Consider the following 22,805-nt stretch of genomic DNA (forward strand, 5'->3'; position numbering starts at 1 on the left):
CGTTAGCCTCATTGGTTTTGTTCTGTTGTTACGTGAATCATTTCCTAAATCCCCACTAGAGGTCACGTACCTTTGCCGACAGTCTCCATAACCATGTTGCCCTCACCTGGTCTTCACACGGTGACACATGCCTCCACAGTTAAGCTCCAACATTCCAGAGTTCTCACAATACATGTCACTCCAACATTTACCAGTATGAAAACATATTTCTCACTGATATCCTGGAAATTCCTAGTTTTTAAGGTTGAACTTTGATGTTCATTCTTATAGATGTTTTTCCTTTTTGATTTTCTGCCTTCCACTGAAATCCTGGAAGTCTTCTTAAACATAGATCAGCTTGGGCTTCCCTGGTGGCTCAGTGGTAAAGAATTCACCTGCCAGTGCAAGAGACACGGGTTTGATCCCTGATCCAGGAAGATCCCATATGCTGTGGAGCAACTAAGCCCGTGTGCCACAGCTATTGAGCCTGTGCTCTAGAGCCCGGGAGCCACAACTACTGAAGTCCACATGCCCAAGAGCCTGTGCTGCACACCAAGAGAAGCCACCACAATGAGAAGCCCATGCACCGCAGCTAGAGAGTAGCCCCAACTCGCCACGACTAGAGAAGAGCCCGTGCAGCAACCGAGACCCAACACAGCCATAAAAAATAAATATATTTTTTTAAAAATCAATCAGCTTACAGGGGCTTATTCCTTGAAGGGTGTACATTAGCTTCTGCATGTGTAATGTTAAAAGAGCTTCTAGCTCAACCAGCTTCTGACTCATCTCTTTTTACACTTTTAAATAATGATTGTAAACGTTTTTAAAGTTATGTATGTTCTTATGCGTGTGTGTTTAAATGTTGTCTTATCAAAACTAACAATTAACTCTTTCTTTTTCAACCAATTTATACAAAAGGAGGTCTCCCCATCCCTGCCAGAGGTCTGATGGCCACTGTCTTCTGTTTGCCCCTAAATAAAGGTGAGCGTTGCCCTTAAGTAGGGGTGAGGGGTCCCTGGGAGGGCCCAAGCCAAGGGGGGGTGCCAAGTCTGCCACAAATCAGGGCTTCCTGGGCCTGCTGTAGTCATTCTCCTGAGTAGCACATGAGTTGTTCACTTGATAAGTGAGCCCTCTTAGAGAGTTGATGATTCCTTTTCAAACCTGAAATGGTGTGCAGTTCACACCTGTGCAGGTCAAAACCAGAATAGAAGAAAAGAAGACCCCAGTTAACCTTTTCTCATTTAAATAACATGCAACAAACTAACTTACTTTTCTTCTTTTGTTGTGTATTTTAGGAAAATGCTTCTTCCTTTCCAGTTTTATAGCTTTTTATAAAATGCATCCTGATCATAATCAGGAGAATCGACCTTTCTATCCACGATGCTACTGGACCCTGACCTGAGACTCAAGCCCGTAGCTTAGACTTACTTTCTAAAGTAGAACAGTCAGCCCTTGGTATCTGCAGAAGGTTGGTTCCAGGACCCCCGCAGATACTAAAATCCATGGACACTCAATGTCCCTTCTATAACAGGAAGGTTCACCAGCTCTCTGTACCCGTGGGTTCTGCATCCAGAGTTCTCTACCCTCCCTGATTCTTCCCACCTCAATCACAGGGGCCGGCTGTGGTTTCCAGAAAGTACTTCTTTCTCCAACTGTCAGAACCACTTTGAAACGATGACTGTGACTTTTCTAGAATTTTCTCCCTTGAAGCCATTCCGTGCCCATATTCCTGTCTTAGGCTTAGAGAACTCTCCTGTTCTGCTCCATCTTGATTGTTAAATGATCTCTGAAGGCCTCATTGCTTTGGTCAAGTTGTGTGATACTTTTGCCCTTGGTGAAAAATCAAATTTTAAACAGTGAACCAGCCTGGATATTGTCATGGATAGAATCATTGCAGCCTTCTATGCGGATGACCTTTTTAACCTGTGTAAATCAGAAATGACACGGAGCAGTCAGAGGACCATTCTGCATGTCCATATGCACTTTTTAAACATGATATTCTCTAGTACAAGCCCTCTTTTAGATTTCTTTCTGGATGTTTGTTTTATTGACAGTTAACTGTTTCTTTGCCTTACTACGCATTTAGACTCAATTTAAAATTGGTGCTTATTGTAAGCAGATCTATAAAACCAGTTGTAGTTTTGGTGTTTTGGTAAATAGCTGAGCTGGTGTATTTAGAAATGACCATGATGCTTCTGCTTCTCGGGATGAGCGGAGAAGGCTCAACAGTGCCGGCTTCTGTCCACCACGGGGGCTCCGCCCAACTGTAAACCGTCGTTCAAGTTTAGTAATTTTTTGTATTGATGCCTATAGAAATCGGTAATAAAAATGTGTACTACAGGTTTCCCTCTTTACATAAATGATACCAAAAGGCTGTGTTTTGTCGGATAAGAGGTCAGAATTTATGAACAACAGATGCTGTGTGAATGGAATCATTTTACAATTAAGTGCAACTTCATCATAACTCGAAAGGTAAATTTAATCCAAATGGAAATTTTGTATCAGCTAAGTTCATCATTGTGTGGATTTCCCTGTTTTTTAAAGGTTATTAATATTTTAATCAGGTATCTTTTCTAAACAAAAACAATAAACGGTGTACATGTAAAGCTTGAGAAATTTTCTTACACTGCATGAGCAAACTTTTGCCCCAAATACATAAATCACTTATATCATTGAGAAGTATTTATCACTGAGAAGTATTTCCTGAGATTGAAACACACTGCAGGGTGCTCATGTTAGGGTCATTCTGCACCCATGTCTGTGTCATCACTGCGTCCAAGCTCCTTCCCAATGACAACATGGCACTCGGTCCTCCCTTCAGAACTGGGCTTTCACTGTCTCCTGGAGTTTGCTCAAACTCATGTCCATCGAGTCAGTGATGCCATCCAACCATCTCATCCTCTGTCACCCGCTTCCCCTCCTGCCATCAGTCTTTCCCAGCATCAGGGTCTTTTCCAGTGAGTCAGCTGTTTGCATCAGGTGGCCAAAGTATTGGAGCTTCATCTTCAGCATCAGTCTTTCCAATGAATATTGAGGGTTGATTTCCTTTAGGATTGACTGGTTTGATCTCCTTGCTGTCCAAGGGACCCTCAAGAGTCTTCTCCAGCACCACAGTTCAAAAGCATCAGTTCTTTGGCACTCAGCTTTCTTTATGGTCCAACTCGCACATCCATACATGACTGCTGGAAAGCCATAGCTTTCACTACATGGGCTTTGAAAGCAAAGTGATGTCTCTGCTTTTTAATACACTATCTAGGTTTGTCATAGCTTTTCTTCCAAGAAACAAGTATCTTTTAATTTCATGGCTATAGTCACTGTCCGCAGTGTTTTGGAGCCCAATAAAAAATCTCTCACTGCTTGCGCTTTTTCCCCTTCTGTTTGCCATGAAGTGATGAGATTAGATGACATGATCTTAGTTTTTTGAGTGCTGAGCTTTAAGCCAGCTTTTTCACTCTCCTCTTTCATCCTTATCAAGAAGCTCTTTAGTTTCTCTTCACTTTTTGCCGTTAGAGTGGTATCATCTGCATATCGGAGGTTGTTCTTTCTCCCAGCAACCTTGGTTCCAGCTTGTGATTCATTGAGCCCAGCATTTCACATGATGTACTCTGCATATAAGTTAAATAAGCAGGGTGACAATATACATCCTTGACATACTCCTTCCAAATTTTGGACCAGTCTGTTGTTCCATGTCCAGTTCTAACTGTTGCTTCTTGACAGGTTCTCAGCAGACAGGTAAGGTGGTTTGGTAGTCCCATCTCTAAGAATTTTCCACAATTTGTTGTGATCCACATAGTCAAGGGCTTTAGCATAGGCAGTGAAGCAGAAGTAGACATTTTTCTGGAATCCCTTTGCTTTCTCTGACATCCAACAAGTGTTGGCAATTTGATCTCTGGTTCCTCTATTTTTTCTAAATCCAGCGTGTACATCTGGAAGTTCTTAGTTCATATACTGCTGACACCTAGCTTGAAAGATTTTGAGCATTATCTTGCTAACATGTGAAATGAGTGCAGTTGTATTTTAATGCCTAATTTATAAAATTTAGCTATCAAAGTTACTCAGATTCTGTAGAGTGAACCTGTGTTTCACAAAGTCTGACTGGAACCCAGCAGCAAGAGTCTCGGAATTAAAATATGAATCGGGATCCTGAAGCCAACAGGATTCGTTAAACATCACCCCTTTCAAACCACCTGCACCTCCAGTCACAAAAAAACAACCCAGGAAGGGAAGACAGCTTAGTGCTGATGGAGTGTGTGCTCTGCCCACAGGGACTGTTCTGGTGCTTCCCTGTGAATTATTTCATTTAATGTTTGCAACCACCCATGAAATATGCAGCATCACTGCTCACATTTGACGGGGAAGGACACAGGGGTGGTGGGGGTTGGATGACCTGCTTGAGGGCTCACAGCTGTGTGGCCACAGGGACCTGACTCCAGAGCCCTGGCAGTAAGAGCAGTTGCCATGTGCTGTCACAAAATAGGAGAGATTTTGGGTTCTACTGCAATGGTGAAATCCACCCTGACCTCTTCCTGGCATCATAAACTTCTTGTAGCCTGTGGTGCCAGAGTCCTGTGTTAGGGGATTGAATTCAGTTGAACTTCAGCATCAAGCAATGCTACAGCATCCTCCCAGCCAGCATGGTCCTGAGATGACACATCCATCCTTCAAGTTGAAAACAACCTGCCCTACCGTTATGTTATTGATGCCTTAAATAAGGAAAGGGAAGATTAATCAGACCTGTGTTCTAAAGAGATTCTGGACAGCTGTTGACAAGATCAGTACCGATTCTGTGGCTATTTGGCACAGACCTGACCCTTCATTCCTTGTGAGTTGGGGGTATGGTTGGCAGAGCAGAGAAGGGGAACCCCGGTTTCCCAGGAGAAGTGCTCCTGCCGTGGGCATGGGCCATTCAGTTCTCATGCTCCATACTCTATACAGAGATGAGCTACGTCAATATATTAAGAGGATATAATGTATTAAGAGGATAAGTTAGTATGTGCACACATACACATGGTTTTAAAAATTTAGTAAATCAGGCTATTTCTTCCACTCCACAATTTAAACCCCACCTCCGCTTTCTTCTCTAAGGAACGGATTATGAAGTTCTTTTTTTCCAGTATTGTGATCCTTGAGCTCACAGCAACTGAGATTGAACAGACTTCAGTGTTCAGAGATTAAAGTTTTCACCTGTCCCAATACTCAAGCCAGCTAAGGAGGGGGATCTGAGTGTGTGGACATTTTCCATCAGAAACTAAGGAGAATTCAGACTGTTTCCAGTCCTTTTCTTTCACCATCCTTCACTGTAGAGCTTTTTCCAAGCTTAGATATGGATTTTTTTTAAGTTATAACTTACGTTGTTATCTGTAAGGGTTGAGAGGACATCATCGCTAAGATAATGTAGTTTAAATGATTTGTAGTTTTACTATTTCAAGTAAAATTTACAGTTATGACTTTCCCTTCTCAGTATTTGCTTCTGTTCATTTATTCATTTACTTTTAAACTTTTGGATAATTCTTTAAGGATAAATTGATAGAAAAAAATATAGGGGCTTCCCTGGTGGCTCAGTGGTAAAGAATCCACCTGCCAATGCAGGGGACATGGGATTGGTCCCTGATCCAGGAAGATTCCTCATACCGCGGAGAAGCTAAGCCTGTGCGCCACAACTACTGAACCTGTGCTCTAGAGCCCGGGAGCCACAACTGAAGCCTGTGTGCCCCAGAGTCTGTGTTCCGCAACAAGAGAAGCCACCACAATGACAAGCCTGTGCAATACAACTAGAGAGTAGCCCCCGCTCACATCAACTAGAGAAAAGCCTGCACAGCAACAAAGATCCAGAACAGCCAAAAATAAATAAATAAAATTATTTTAAAATAGAAAAAGTATTGATTTTCAGGGTACTTTTTTTGTTTGTTTGTTTTTCAGGATACGTTTTTAAGTAAAACAACCACCCATAATATCTGCAAAACATAGAGGATTTATTTTCCAAATAATAATGAACAGGGTCTAGCTTGCCTAGTTTTTCATCTATATTGCTTTCAAATCAAGCATTTTTATTTTACATTTTCTCAGATGGTCGTCTTGGAGGTGACTAGTAGATGGTCATTTTGCTTCAGACACAGTATTTCCAGAAGCATTCAGAGGAAGATCCACTTTTCTTAGATTGTTTCCTGATTCTGGACAAAAGGTCACTCAGGAAAAGCTTAGGATCTTTCCCAGAGAAAGCCTGAAATTAAAAAAGTAGGTTATCAATTAACTGAGTGCTACACACACACACAAAAGAACCTTACTCAGATACAGGACCTTTAAAAGAGTTTTCTTGCTGTTTCATGGGATAGAATTGCAGTGAGCACTCAGTATGTAGACTCTGAAAGGTCTCCTTGTGCCCAACCTGTGGTCCATCCAGTCTATTTAGCCTTGTGATTGCCATGAATTTTCCTAAACCTTCATTTACGTGTTTCTATTTCATCTCTCAGTAACATGTTCTGTACATTTAATGTCTTTTGTGTAAATCAGGTCTTTCATTTGTCTTGAAATTAACTTTAATCATGGACCTTTAGTTTTCTTTTTACTCTAGGATTTTATGAGCATCTCTACTAATCACCTTTATGATTTTAGAGGCTTTCACCATAATCTTTCTATTCAGAAGAATATAAATATCTGAATGATAACTTTTAATGTAATAGAACCCACACCCTCCCCTTCCGTGTGGTCTACCCTACATGGGACCCCCAGGCAGTGTATGCCATCTTCAGAATTGAGGGCTTTCAAGGTATATTTTTACAAGGAGGTTAGTGGGCACTACACCAAAAGAAGATGTTTCTGGTCAAAATATTTGGGAAATTCTTGATTAAAATTAAATACATTTATCTCATTTCCTGGAAGTTTGATACACAAAGAATTTCCAGGACAAAAGAGGGGCTACAATGCAGGGCAGCCCTGTAGGCTGGCTCTATGGGGCTGATATTCACAGAAAATCCTTTGGTGGTTTAGTTGCTAAGTCGTGTCCACTCTTGTGACCTGACAGACTGCAGCCAGCCTCTACCCATGGGATTCTCCAGGCAAGAATACTGAAGTGGGTTGTCATTTTCTTCTCCAGGGGATCTTCCTGACCCAGGAATCGAACCCCAGTCTCCTGTATTGCAGGCAGATTCTTTACCAAAAGAGCTACAGGGGAATTCAAAGGACCTTACAGAAAATCCTTTAGGAAACACTAATTTAGCTTGGGGCTTTCTAGGTGGGGCTAGTGGTAAAAAAAAATTCACTTGCCAGTACAGGAAACCCAAGTGATGCAGGTTTGATCCTTAGGTCAAGAAGATTCCCTGAAAAGGAAATGGCACCCCACTCCAGTATTCTTGCCTGGGAAATCCCACAGACAGACGAGCCTGGCAGGCTACAGTCAGTGGGGTTCCAAGGAGTCAGACATGACTGAACGACTGAGCACAGTTTAGTTTGAGGGATTGATAATGATCAAAACAGATTTCTCTGTTAAGGTCCTCCATTAACTGTGCACCATTTCTAACCATTTAATATTTTCATTAATCATGTCCTACCATAGTCTGTCTTCTGCACCCAAAATTATCTCCTTCATATTCTCCTTTACCATACATATTCCCTCTCAGTGTTTTGACCATGTCTTTCTTCCATTTAGATATTATATGACAGTGGTTTTCAAGCTTTACTGTGCATACAAACCACGTGGGGAATCCTGTTAAGAGGCAGATTTTGATTCAGTAAGTGCTGAGGGGTGGGGTGAGTCTGCATTTCTCACAAGCTTCCGTGTGTGCTGGTCCTTGGACCCAGTGAAGGTAATCAATGACACAGCACAAGTGGATGACAGACTTGAGAGCAAGGACTTTATCTATTTTTGATTCTCTTAAACTTGTTATGATCATTTATCAGAGGTGAACACTAGGTGAGTTCTTGTTGTATCCACATTTTACATGGATCAAAATTTGGAAAAAAAAAATAATCCTTTGAAATAATACTGGGTGTTAAGATTTGTACTGAGAAGGCTTGACTGGTTTGTATTGAGGCTCCTCTAAAGTCAAGGCATAGAAATGTTCACCTTGTTTCACCTAACTCTCATATAGGACCTACTTACCTTTCTCATGTTTCCTCTTGTGTAAAAAATGTTGGTAATGGGATCTGGAAAACAGTATTTTGAAACCATTCATCATCAGATCTATTATTTCCATTTTATCCTTGTCTTATTTAAAATACACAAAATAGAATATTACTAAATCATGTCTAGTTTCTGGTTTTCCTTTCTTCACACCACAGTGATATTTATTTGAAGGAGGATAGGCAAGCACTTGACTCTTTTCTAGCCTCCAGAGTTCACAAAGGGCACTGCATTTTCCTCAGTAAGTTAGCAGTTCAGTAGTTAATCAACAATACTTTATTACAAATGAATTTCTTTCTACAAAACCAAATCTATTAAAAGACTCCAGAATGTTCTGAGCATTTGTATCTGTGCTAGGAGGAATGCTGTCACTGAGAAAACAGTAAAAGCTGATATTTTATGGGTTATTTTGTGTTTGACTGGGCTGAACACTTTACTTGCATTTCCTTATCGAATCTTCTCAATAACCCCATGAGATGGGAATTTTGTTTTTTTAATCATTCCTGTGCACCGGTTTAAGACACTGAGATAGAGATAGATTAATTCACTTAAGTGGGAAGCCAGCATTGTAAATTGTACTTATTGAAACTGAGATAATGCTCTTCTCCCCTCCCCCTGCCCCCACCCCCACCCCTCACCAAAATTCATACAGAGAACAAATATGTTGAGGGGCCAAGCAGAGAAAGATGCTTGCAAGGAGTTGCTGAAAAAAAAGAGACAGAAGATGGCAGAGGAAGACTGTATGCAGGAGGGGAGTGTGTGATCACTCAGAGAGTAAATTCAGTAGCAAAGAAATCAGACAGCCTGTAAACACGAGTCATTTTACCTGCATTCCTAAGACCCTCTCCTGTCTCTGCGCCTGACATCTCTTGCAGCATCTGCAGAAGAGACGCTCTTTCCAGCTCATCCAGAGTTGATCTGACATCTTCAGGGGCTACACAGAGCAATGATTGAGATTAGTGACAGCTCCTGCTTCAGTTCTGTTCCCCATTATTTTTAGGGAGGTACCAGAGACAGGGAGGGGCTTCCCAGGTGGCTCAGTGGTAAAGAATTTGCCTGTAATGCAGGAGACACAGGTTTGATTCCTTGGTCGGAAAGATTCCCTGGAGGAGGAAATGGCAACCCACTCCAGTACTGTTGCCTGGGAAATCCCATGGACAGAGGAGGCTCTTGGGCTACAGCCCATGGGGTCGCAAAGAGTGGGACATGACTGAGTGACTGCGCATGAGCATGCACCAGGAACAGGAAGCTAATACTAGACAGATTTCAAATACTGAGTTCATGGTTTGTCATTAGCAGTATTTTAACAGCTACAGTTAAAAGTGGAAATGCTACAGTCCAGTTTGCAAACCAGCAGAACAAGAAATCATGAGGCGTGGGTCTCGTTCTGACTCCTCCTGCCTCCACAGCCTTGCTGGACCCTCACCACCCTGAATAAGAAGGTAGAGCTGGGACTCCCCTGGTGGTCCAGTGGTTAAGACTCCACTGCAGAGGTTGTGGGTTCAATGCCTGGTCAGGGAAGTAAGATCCCACATGATCCAAAAAGTAAAGAAATTAAAAAATTTTAAATTAAAAAAAAAGAGAGAGGATCGAGCTGAGCCACAGGATCAGTGAAAAAACATTTCCACTTACAAAGTGATTCTTCTTCATCTCTGTTTACCTACTGCTTTTAAAAAATAGGGGTGACAAAATTGAAATGAGAGGAAAAGTAAAGGAGTGGTTTTCTAAAAGATGGGCTTGTTTATGTTCTTCTGACCTGGTGGTTCAGACAGTGAAGAATCTGCCTGCAATGCAGAAGACCCAGGTTTGATCCCTGGGTCGGGAAGAACCCCTGGAGAAGGGAAAGGCAACCACTCCAGTATTCTTGCCTGGAGAATCCCATGGACAGAGGAGACTGGTGGGCTAATATCCATGGTGTTGACAAACAGTTGGACACGACTGAGTGACTCACTCACACACACCTAAAGCAAATAGGACAACATCACCTCTTATCTGTCTGGCCTCTAAGGTTTAGGTACAATTATCAGAAACAAGTCAGCTTTACAATATTCTTCGAAGAAGTTGATAGCAAGATTTTCAGTGTGTAATTTGGTCAGCTTGGTAGCATAGAAGATGCATGGTAAGTTTGTGTCAGGTGTGCGAAAGGTGAGTGTCAGGGCTGGTGAGTGAGACTGGGCCCAGACAGTTCTTTTGGCCAGTTTCTGCCATAGGGTGATCAGAGCCCCCAGAGAGTCCTGTAAAATCTGCCTGCTTCACTAAGGCTTTCAAACCCTCAGCTCCAACCTTGATTGGAGAATGAAGAGCAAGCCATCATTGAAGGCTCATGGTACTTCTGAAGAATGTTAATGGAAGTCTACAAAGTTTGGCTACATATCAATATTTTTGTCATGAAGGATCACTTGTTTTGCTGTTTGTTGTTGTTTGTTTACAGTCACCAAGTCATGTCTGACTCTTCTGCAACCTGCCAGACTCCTCTGTCCATGGAATTTTTCAAGCAAGAATACTGGAGCGGGTTGCCATTTCTTTCTCCAGGGGACCTTCCCAACCCAGGGATTGAACCAGAGTCTCTTGCATTGCTCAGCCGCCAGGGAAGGATCATTTATGGAGAAACAAGTAAGTAGGAAAAAATTCAGGCGAAAATGCTAAGGTAAGCTGCCACCTATTAAGAATTGGAAAGGAGATGCTACACTCACTCAAGTTTTAAAAAAATCATAATAATGACATGCAATTTTTTCAGGATGTCAGTAATATCTGAATATTCATTCTTCATTTCACCTTATGCTTTTCAAAGTTCTTTTTTTAAATAGCAGAGATTCGATAAAGTTAATGCTCATTTTAACCATTAAGATGACTGCCACTTCTGAGTTCAGTGACTCTGAAAAGTGATTAATGGTGCTCGAATTAGTGCTTGGCTATTATCAGAAAGCTGTTTGGGAGAAACTTATGGACTAGAAATTATAAAATCACTGGCTTACCAGAGTTTTATTTCCTTTATTTAAAAAATCTCTGAAAGTATCCCCAATTAAAGACAAGTTAAAATCCAGTTAAAATGTTTATGAACACAATCCCCAAGCATCAACTTTTTCTTTTCTTTTTTCCCCAATCTTTTCATTTCTTAAACTAAATGAAGAGCTAAAAGCACAATAAGTATCTCCTTGATTGATACACTTTAAAAAATTCAACTTAGAATTGAACTGAATGAAACATAAACCAAAAGGAAAAGATAAATGAACTTGGAAATCTGTGTCTACCCTAGTCCCAGCTGGTTACTTTTTTATATTTTAAAAAACATTTTTGTTTCATGTAACACATGTCAGATGATTACCTTTTAACTTAAAATAATATAAGATAAAATCAAAATACTTTAATCTATAATTGGAACAACCAGTTCTGCATTCAACCAGTTCACTTAAAATAAAGACTAAAAGCAATGATGTTTTAAATTTAGTGCCATTTTCTAAACTGAGGAAAAAAAAGACTGATCAAAATAACTCAGAATTACAGAAGTGACATTAAATAAGCAATGTTCCCCTTCTACTTTTACATTTTAGAAAGGAAAAAACTGTATCCATTCTTGACTCTGAGACATGCCTTAAGGATCCTCGGAATTCTTTTCATAGCTGGGACTATTAACAAGACTCCTTTAAGAGAGAATTTTCATTCTCATCTTTAACGTTGCATTTAAGACCCTTGAAGACTCGTTCAAGACTAACATAAGGGGAAAAAATCATCTTACCTATGAGCTGCAGGGACTCTTGCCTGGAGTCAAGGACAGGAAAAGACAGGAGCGGATTTAAGCATCCTATGAAAAGCAAACAGCAGGAGACCAGTTTATACATGATTGGCAGGAGATAGATGTCTTCCTTCTTAGCTTCTTTCAACTTGCTCCTTCTCAGGGGTAGAGCTCAGTGTTAGAGCAGTTGCCTGCAACTTGCTTCTTCTAATTCTGTGATCAGCGATTATATATATTATCCTATGACCTCATATCATCCCCTACAAAAAAAAAGAAAAGAAATGAATTTATTGGCTAGGAAAGCTGAAAGGCAATCACTTTGCATTGATGTAATTTTTCAAAGTAGCAACTCATAGACAATAAATTTACTGTCTTGTTGCCTAGTGTACAAAATAGGTATTAAATAAAGAACAGTTACGTTTATAAATCTGGCAAAAAGGAGTAATTGAGAGCAATAAATCATGAGTTAAAGAAAGGATCAGACATGAGTTGAAGTGTCCAAGACAGGGACATGGATTTATGAGTCCTACCCAGCAGAAGTATTGTGGAGCACTGCGTGAAATGTGTTGATTTTCTTTTTTTAATCTTTTGTGAGTGAATAGATGAACTGTCATATTTTCTTTGGGGCTGCCATGCCTGAAGATTTCCTAAAGGAAATCAACCCTAAATATTCATTGGAAGGACTGATGCTGAAGCGGAAGCTCCAATACTTTGGCCACCTGATGCAAACAGCCACCTCATTGGAAAAGACCCTGATGCTGGGAAAGATTGAGGGCAAGAGGAGAAGGGGGTGACAGAGGATGAGATGGTTGGATGGCATCACTGACTCAATGGATGTGAATTTGAGCAAACTCAGGGAGATAATGAAGGACAGGGAAGCCTGGTGTACTGCAATTCATGAGGCTGCAGAGAGTCTGACACAACTTAGTGACTGGACAACAATGCCTGAAGAATGACAATACGTGAAGTTAAAATCAAAACAAACTATTTACTTTTTAAAAATGAAGATAAATTCACAGCAAAAATTCAATATCAAGGCAAGTTCTATACATACACTTGGCTTCATGTAAAACTACAAGCACAGGGGTCTTCAGAGAAGGGAAACAACTTTCCTTAAAGTTGGATATTATTCATTAAGGAAGATGAAGAACAAGCCTGAAAACCTCACCTATATTCCCAGTATTTCACTGCCCTCCTGCAGCCCCACTTTCCCTGGCTGCTCTCAGCTTGGATCATTGCAGTATCCTCCTTGCTAATGTCCTCAAGGCTAAATTCAGCCCACCAGTCTCATCTCAAAATAGCTCAATGATGCTATTAACACATACATTATGTCATACCAACTCTTTGCTCAAAACTCTGTACTGGGGACTTCCCTGGGGCCCAGTAGCTAAGACTTGGAGCTCCCAATGCAGGGGGCCCATGTCTGATCCCTGGTCAGGGAACTAGACCCCACATGTTGCAACAAAGATCACAGATCCCATGTTCTACAATGAAGACACACCACAGCCAAATAAATAAAATTTTTTTAAAAAGCCCAAAACCCTATATTGACCTGAACATAAGGTTAAAACTAAGGAATTACTAGAGAAAAGAAAACATGAACACCTTCACAACCTGAAGGCAGGCAAATATTTCCTAGACATGACACCAGCCATATAAGAGAAAATGGATAAACTGGACATCATCAAAATTAGAAACATCTGCTCTTTGAAAGGTACTGTTAAGAAAATGAAAATGCCAGCCACAGCTGCAAGAAAATATTCACAAAACCTATGCCAGACCAAAGACTTCTCCCAGATGGTATAAACAACCACAACTCAATAAGCCAGCAGCCCAAATAAAAGAATAATCAAAATAAACAGATTCTTCACATGCGAAGATATTCTATTCAGGCTTCTGATTAGGACTTGAAAAAAACAGCATCATTAGTTATAAGAGAAATGCAAATTAAAATCATGGTGAGATGCAACTACATACCCACCAAAACTCCTGCAATCGAAAAGATGGATAATTCCAAGTGTTGCAAAGGTACAGAGCATGGGCCTCTCATATAAGGGACTGGAATGTAAAATGGTACAATCTCTCAGGAAAACAACTTGAGACTTTCTTATGAAGTCAAACTTGTACTACACTATACAACAAGGCTTTCCAGGTGGCACTAGTGGTAAATATCCACCTGCCAGTGCAGGAAGACTCAAGAGACTCTGGTTCAATTTCTGGCTTGGGATGATCCCCTGGAGGAGGAAATGGCAACTCGCTCCAGTATTCTTGCCTGGAGAATTCCATGGACAGAGGAGCCTGGTGGGCTGCAGTCCATGGGGTCGCACAGAGTCAACATAACTGAGTGGCTGAGCACAAACTACACAACACAGAAATCCCTGTCCAAGGTGTATACCTAAGTGACATGAAAACATACATTCAACAGACACTTGTATACGAGTGTTCACAGATGTTAATACCTGTGAATAACCCAGATGTCCGTCAACAGGAGCCTGGTTAAATAAACTGTGCCACATCACACAATAAGCTTCCCTGGTGGCTCAGAGGGTAAAGAATCCACCTGCAATGCAGGAGACTCGGGTTCAACCGCTGGGTCAGGAAGATCCCCTGGAGGAGGAAATGGCAACCCCTCCAGTATTTTGGCCTAGAAAATTCCATGAGCAGAGGAGCCTGGTGGGCTACAGTCTATGGGATTGCAGAGTCAGCCACGATTGAGACAACAACAACATCACACGGTGGACTGCCACTCAGCAACGCAAAGGAACGACTGATAAAGACAAGGCAGATGAATCTCAAAACCTTTATGCTGAGTGAAATAAGCCAGACCCAGAAGAGTACATATTGCATGATTCCATTTAAATGAAGTTCTAGGACAGGTAAAAACAAATCTGTGGCATCAAAAAATAGGTATACTTATAGTTGATTCTGCCGTTGTACAGCAGAAACCAACACAACATTATAAAGCAATTGTCCTCCAATTAAAAATAAATTTTAAAAACAGGAATTTGACCAAGAGATCAGTTTTTATAACAAAACAAAAAAAGAGTTCAGTGGGAGATGGAGGATTGATTTAGGGAGACAAGGGAACTTCTGGGGGCTATGACACTGTTCTACATCTTGATCAAGGCAACGATTACATGGATACATACACTGTTGTAAACTCATCAAGCTGTACACTTAAAATGAGCACATTTCAGGGTCTTCCCTGGTGGTCCAGTGGCTAAGACTGCATGCTCCCAGTGCAGGGGGCCCAGGTTTGATCCCTGGTCAGGGAACTAAATTCCACATGCTTATACTAAGAGTTTGCATGCCAAAACTAAAGATTCTACATGCTGCTACCAAGGCCCAGTGCAACTAAATAAATAAATAAAATAAAGTATTTTTAAAAAGAAACTGACGTGCTGAATGGGGCCACCAGAAACCACTTAGATCCAGCTTAAGAAAATAAAGTGTATTTGGAAGTAACAGGGTAGCTTCCAGAATAAGAAAGAACTTTGCAGTAGCAGGAAGCAGAATCCCCCTGGGTGGGGGACAGTGGGAAACCTGGGCTTTTGCTGAGCTCCCTTACAGGAGAGGATCTAAGACAGTTATTCCCAAAAGAGAGGACTGTGGCCTCAACAGACATCCCAAATGGAGTATATTATAGCAAGAGTAAAATGTATTTGTATCCATGAAGCTTGTTTCAGAGATACACCCTAAGGAAATAATACAACAGAAGCAAACAATTACCTAGAGTGGGAAAGAGCTTAAACCAAAGGTTGCAAACTCAAGGGCATCTAGGAATCAAGACGTGCTAATGCAGATGAGTGATGCTGGCTTGGAGAATGACTACAGGGAGTGGTGGTATCTGTAACAAAGTGGAGAACATGTGTCCTCTCTAAAGGAGGGTGGACTGCAGCTGCTAGGGGCCAAGCTTGAATGTTATAAATCTGATTTTAAGGGTTATCCATGACTTCCCTTTGGCAACTAATTAAAATCTTTAAAAAGAAAATCAAGAACTACAACAAAATCCTAGCTAATGCTAGGACTTTTGTTTGCTTTTTCAAAGCAAACATATCCACAGCATAACTCAACCTACATACCCCCATTTCTGGCCCAAATGCCCAACACAAGTGACTGAGTTAGTAGCTGAAAGAGGTTATAAACATAGATTTTAGTAATTATTAAAATAGTAACTAAAAGATTATAGGACTTGGGCAATACAATAATATTGTTGTTCAGTCACTCAGTTGTGTCCTGACTCTTCGTTACCCCATGGACTGCAGCACACCAGGCTTCCCTGTCCATCACCAATTCCCGGAGCTTGATCAAACTCATGTCCGTTGAGTAGGTGATGCCATCCAACCATTTCACCCTCTGTCATCCCCTTCTCCTCCTGCCTTCAACCTTTCCCAGCAATTGGGGTCTTTTCCAGCGAGTCAGTTCTTTGCATCAGGTGGCCAAAGTATTGGAGCTACAGCTTCAGCATCAGTCCCTCTAATGAATATTCAGGACTGACGTCCTTTAGGATTGATTGGTTTAATCTCCTTGCAGTCCAAGGGACTCTCAAGAGTCTTCTCTAACACCATAGTTCAAAAGCATCAATTCTTTGGTGTTTAGCTTTCTCTATGGTCCAGCTCTCACATCCATACATGACTACTGCAAAAACCAAAGATTTGACTAGACAGACCTTTGTCAGCCAAGTAATGTCTCTGTTTTTTAATACACTGTCTAGGTTTGTGGGCTTCCCTTGTGGCTCAGCTGGTGAAGAATCCACCTGCAATATGGGAGACCTGGGTTTGACCCCTGGGTTGGGAAGATCCCCTTGAGAAAGGAAAGGCTACCCACTCCAGTATTCTGGCCTAGAGAATTCCATGGACTGTATAGTTCATGGGGTCACAAAAAGTCAGACACGACTGAGCCTCTGAGTCTAGGTTTGTGATAGCTTTTCTTCCAAGGAGCAAGCGTCTTTTAATTTCATGGCTGCAGTCACCATCTGCAGTGATTTTGGAGCCCAGGAAAATAAAGTCTGTCACTGTTTCCACTGTTGCCCCCATCTACTTGCCATGAAGTGATGGGACCAGATGCCATGATCTTCAGTTTTTGAATGTTGCATTTTAAGCCAGCTTTTTCACTCTCCTCTTTGACCTTCATCAAGAGGCTCTTTAGTTCTTCTTTGCCTTCTGTCATAAAGGTGGTGTCATCTGTATATCTGAAGTTATTGATATTTCTCCTGACAATCTTGATTCCAGCTTCTGCTTCATCCAGCTTGGCATTTTGCATGATGCACTCTGCCTATAGGTTAAATAAGCACGGTGACAAAATACAGCCTTGATGTACTCCTTTCCCAGTTAAAAGAATTAGAATATAAGATGATTGACACTATGTAAAAAAGGTGACTCTGGATAAGAACTGTTATGTATATAAAAATATATAATATAAAATTGAAAACAGTTGTGTGAGGGTAAAGATTTTTTCTTTTCTTAAAATGCTATTTTTCACATAGATGTAAAATATATATGTAAAAAGTATATATGTATTACATAGTATATATGTATTATACAGTATATGTGTATGATGTGTGTGTGCATACATGCATGTGTGTGTATATGTAGCAACTCATGAAGTAAATTCCTTCCAAGAGATAAGAAGCATGCAAGCTGAGACTAGGGGCTTGTTGGCACCCCTTGAGGGCGTTTAGAGAGGGGGAAACACCAGACTGTTCCTCTTCTCTGTGGAAGAGGCTGTCTGCCAAGTTTGTCATTCTCTGGTGACTCAGGGGTACTTCTGACAGTTATTAGTGATGATTTTTACAGCCTGGCCTAATTAAGTTACTACTCAAGCTTAAGCTTAAAAGAAAATTAGCCTCTTTCCTTCAACAGACTGTCAATGACAATGTCACCTTGTCCCAGAAATGTCCCAAGCAAGTCACTCAGTCCTAACAATTCCTGTGCTAGGCATCACGTCTTCATATTCATGAACACATATGAACAACAACCACCTTTCATAACCCATGCTGTTGTTGTTGTTCAGGTGACAAGTCATGTCTGACTCTTTGTGACCCCATGGACTGCAGCCTGCCAGGTTTCCCTGTCCTTCATTATCTCCCGGAGCTTGCTCAAACTCATGTCCATTGAGTCAGTGATGCCATCCAACCATCTCATCCTTTGTCACTTTCTTCTCCTTCTGCCCTCAATCTTTCCCAGCATCAGGGGCTTTTCCAATGAGTTGGCTCTTCACATCAAGTGGCCAAAGTATTGGAGCTTCAGCTTCAGGATCAGTCCTTCTAATGAATATTCAGGATTGATTTCCTTTAGTATTGACTGGTTTGATCATCACCAGTGGGACTCCTTCTATTACCTGAAAATCCCCTTTATTAACCAGAAGGATGTTGCTTTTGTGTAACATAGAAGTAAACAGCTAATAGGACATGTTTTGGGTGACTTGGGCCCATGAAGAACCAAGTCACAAACCTCCTTTTAGTCCTTGTTTTGAAGCTGATCTAAGTTCACCCTCTCTGCTCCATCTTTACTTTTTTATAATGTGAGCAGAACTTTTGAATGTAGTATTTATAGCGATTGTCCCCAGTTGTGAGAGCTCAACGAGGAGAAATTGATGGGAAGTGACTTTGCCAAAGTTTCAAGCCTGTTCAGTTATTTCTTGGCGATGACTAACTCCTAATTTAGGATGATCCAATAGGAATGTGCTTGTGCCCTTCAAATACTGCTATATCATGCTGTTTTTTAGGCCAACGTTGGTTTGTGGAAGTTCAGAATCAGACATCCTTCTGATGTTTCAGATGTCATGGGGTCCACTCTTATTTCTATTTATGTGCAAGTCATAGGTCAGGACTTGCCTGGTGGTCCAGCAGTTATGACTGAATGTTTTCAATGAAGGGGCATGGGCTCAATCCCTGGTTGGGGAACTAAAATCCTATATGCCTCGAGGTGCAGCCAAATAATAATAATAAAAACAGCAGAAAAAAGTTAAAAAATTGTGTCATATTCTCAAAGATAGATTAATTTTATACTAATTAAAATTTTATATTTACCCTCATCTATGTTAGTTGTAGGTTTAATTTGTATCTCTGACTCAGTGGACATGAGTTTGAGCAAACTCCAAGAGATAGTGATGGACAAGGAAGCCTGATGTGCTGCAGTCCATGGGGTTGCAGAGTCAGACATGATTTAGTGACCGAACAACAGCAACAACAATTTATATTCCCAAGTGGCATGGTGGTAAAGAATCTGCCTGCCAATGCAGGAGATGCAAGAGATGCACATTCTGTCCCTGGGTGGGGAAATCTCCTGGAGGAGAAAATGGCAAAACATTCCAGTATTCTTGCCTGTTAAAAAAAAAATCCCATGTACAGAGGAGCCGGGCAGGCTATAGTCCATGGGGCCGCAAAGAGTAGGGCACAACTGAGTGGCTGAGCACACATGCATGCATGCAGCCATTTCTTATAAACAGTTACTGAATGCCTCCCTTGTTAATTCCACAACAACAATAAACTATGGGAACCAAAGGCCTCCCAGGAGAATCAGGAGGGCTTTGCAGGAGAGGTGAGCAAGGCACAGGTGAGAGACCAGCCTAAACCAGGGCCTAGAGGATGTGCCTCACATGTTTGCAAAACCTGGACACAGCTAGCAAAGACCAGAGAGATCAACAGGACTGGATCACATCACCACATCAATAAATTTGGATTATCCTTTAGTAATCCTGATAGCTCAGCTGATAAAAAAAAAAATCTGCCTGCAATGCAGAAAATGCCAGTTTGATTCCTGGGTTGGGAAGATCTGCTGGAGAAGGGATAGGCTACCCACTCCAGTATTCTTGGTCTTCCTTTGTTGCTCAGGTGGTAAAGAATCCACTGCAATGCGGGAGACCTGGGTTCAATCCCTAGGTTAGGAAGATCCCCTGGAGAAGGGAATGGTTATCCACTCCAGTATTCTGGCCTAGAGAATTCCATGGACTGTATAACCCATGGGGTCGCAAAGAGTCAGACATGACTGAGCGACTTTCACTTCACTTCACTTTAATAACCATGAGGACACAATGAGGGTTTTAAACAAGGGAGTCATGTCATTCCCTTGCTCATTCAACAATATTTATTGAGCACCTAGGATATGCCAGGTACTGGTCAAGATACTGGTGATATAAAAATAAACAAAGCCTCAGTTTACACCAGGTGATGACAAGTGCCATGAAAAAGGAAGTGCACTTTGGAGGGTGATGTTGACTATATATAGATGTACTCTGTACAGGGGGCCAGCATAGAAGGCATGAGGCACATGTCGTGTGGCCATCTGAGAACAAGAATGTTCCAGGCCATGGGAATAGCAAGGGCAAAGGCCCTGGGGTAGGACTGGGCTACACCTGTTTGAGCCACATGCAGGAATTCAGTGTGGCTCAAGCAGAGTGGTCAAGGGGGAGAAAATGGAAGTTGAGGACAGAAAGATGGTAGAAGGACAGATCTAGGCTCTTAAAAATTTGCTGTTTTAAAGTGAGTGAAAGTGTTTAGTCTTTAGTTGTGTCCTACTGCTTGTGACCCCATGGACTGTAGCCTGCCAGGCTGCTCTGTCCATGGGATTCTCCAGGAAAGAATACTACCACTCGGTAGCCATTCCCTTCTCTGGGGATCTTCCCAACTCAGGGATCAGATCTGGGTCTCCTGCATTGCAGGCTCCTGCATTTTTACCATCTGAGCCACCAGGGAAGCCCCCCTTAAAGTGAGTAGAACAGGAAACTCATTTGGAGCAAAAATATGGCACAATGTAATTACTTTATTTATTTGGCTGCATCAGATCTTAGTTGCAGCACACAGGCAGGGTCTTTGTTGCATCATGCAAGACCTTCTGAGGCGGTGCTCTGATTCTCTAGTCGTGGCAGGTAGATTTATTTGCTCGGCCACATGTGGAATCTTAGTTCCCCGACTAAGGACTGAACCCTCATCTCCTGCATTGCAAGGCGGATTCTTAACCACAGTACCACCAGGGAAGTCTCTGTGAATTACTTTTTAAAAGGCTTACTCTGGCCACTGTGTGGGGAGGAGACTGCAAGGGGGATAGGGTAAAAGTGTGGGGACCACTCAGTAGAGATGGGAACTGGGGATGGTGAGAAAGAACAGACTCTGCAACTATTTTGAAGGAAGAGCCAACGAGATTTGCTGGTGAAGTGGAGGTGAGAGGATAAGTCGAGGATGACCCCAAAGTTATTGGCCTGAGAACCTGGAAGGGTGATGTCACCTGCGATTAAAATGCAGGAGCAGGTCTTCAGGGGATGTCCAGAGTGATTTGGATATGTTAATTTGAGGGTACTTCTTATAGTCTCAGAGAAGAGGACAGTAGGGTGTCTGGATGTACATGGGGTCCAGGAGGAAGACCTGGGCTGCAGGTAAAATATGGGGGTCATCAGATGGTATCTAAAGGCATCAGGTGCATGAATCACCAAGGAAGTGAAGGTGAAGAAAAGAGAGGAGGGTGCGGGGTCAGGAGCCCCACAGGGAGACTGGAGGAGCTAGCAGAGGGTCCACAGGAGGAGCGAGGGAGAAGAGATCAAGGAAGAGGCCTGATGAAGTCAGCATTTCTAGAAGAAGGGAGGGATCGACCACATTAAAGACCACAGATGAGGAAAGTCTAGGGGATCCAGGGAGCAACACAGAAGGTCTAACAATTTTGACTGGAGCAGTTTTGGTGGCTTAGAGGGTTGAAATGACAATAGGAGTGGGTTCAAGTGAGAATGAGGGGAAAGAAACAGAGACCACGAATGAGGAGCTCTTTGAAGAAATCTTGCTGTGTGTGTGTGTGTGGGGGGGGGTTGGGCAGAGAAACAGGAACAGCAGCTGATAAGGTCCCAGGGTCAGGAGACAAGTGGTTAGAGAAGGGCGGTGTCACAGGTGGTCTTCTTGGTGACTACGACCTCACATGGTGTCTTCACGTGGTGACCTAGGCTGCAAAGCAGGGCACCTGGTGCCTGGTCACTGCTCCATCCCACCTCTACTGGCCACACAAAGCCCCCTTCCTGGGGAACGGGATAGAATCAGGAGGCCCCAGGGGCATGACTGTGCACAGCTCCCAGCAGGTGTGTGAGTGTGGAGAGTTTTGACAGCAAGAAGAGTTGTTCAGTTCTTCTTGGTGGTAAGCAGCCAGTTCTGGACTTCAGGCTTCCCCTGGGTACCACTCACCCAAATACTGGTTTATTATTATTAAAAAAAACACAAAAAACTCTCTATTCTGAGAAAAGTCTTTACAGTGGCTCAGTGGGCCATCCCTCCTTTCCTATGGTCCTCTGCCTTGCTCACCGTCCTCCAGGCAGGCTTCTACCTCAGGGACATGGCACTGGCTGCTCCCTCTGCCTGGAATGCTCACCCCAGATATCTACATGGCCAACTCATTCATCAAGGTTGAGTCTCTGGGACTTCCCTGGTGGTCCAGTTGTTAAGTACCCGCCTTGTAAAGCAAGGGATGTGAGTTTGATCCTTGGTTAGCGAACTAAGATTCCACATGCCAAAACTGAGACCCCACATAGCCAAATAAATATTAAAAAAAAAAAAATGGAGGACTTCCCAGGTGGCTCAGTGGATAAGAATTTGCCTGCCAATGCCAGGGACACGGGTTCCATCCCTGATCCAGGAAGATCCCACATGCAACTAAGCCCATGCACCACAACTATTGACCCTGCGCCCTAGAGCTGGGGAACCACAACTGCTGAGCCCATGTGCCCTAGAGCCCGTGCTCCACAACAAGAAAAACCACCACAATGAGAAGCCCGCACTCTGCAACCAGAGAAGCCCCTGTTCGCTACAACTAGAGAAAAGCCTGTGCAGCAATGAAGACCCAGCCCAGCCAAAAATAAACAGAATAATAACAGCTCTTTAAAAAAAAAGAGAGAGAGCATTTTCTTTTGAAACAGAAGAAAGAAAACAATTCCTATGCCTGATTAAATAGATAGTATTAAAAAAATTTGGCTTTCTCTAGTGGTCCAGAGGTTGAGAAT

The 22,805-nt window shown here is 42.2% G+C and overlaps 1 protein-coding gene across 1 annotated transcript; it reads right to left on the reverse strand.

Annotated features, from left to right (window-relative positions):
* Positions 1 to 6,085: 6,085 nt before the first annotated feature.
* UTS2 (urotensin 2) lies at positions 6,086 to 11,937 on the reverse strand. Its single transcript, XM_081486166.1, has 4 exons — positions 11,835 to 11,937; positions 8,925 to 9,032; positions 8,078 to 8,121; positions 6,086 to 6,199 (listed from the first exon to the last, which is right to left on the reverse strand). Exons 1-4 carry the CDS (start codon positions 11,935 to 11,937, stop codon positions 6,086 to 6,088), a joined length of 369 nt encoding a protein of 122 aa, XP_081342292.1.
* Positions 11,938 to 22,805: the final 10,868 nt, after the last annotated feature.

The sequence above is a fragment of the Giraffa tippelskirchi genome, chromosome 5 (genome assembly GCF_054371585.1).
Source record: "Giraffa tippelskirchi isolate mGirTip1 chromosome 5, T2T-mGirTip1v1.2.pri, whole genome shotgun sequence".
Lineage (NCBI taxonomy): Eukaryota > Metazoa > Chordata > Mammalia > Artiodactyla > Giraffidae > Giraffa > Giraffa tippelskirchi.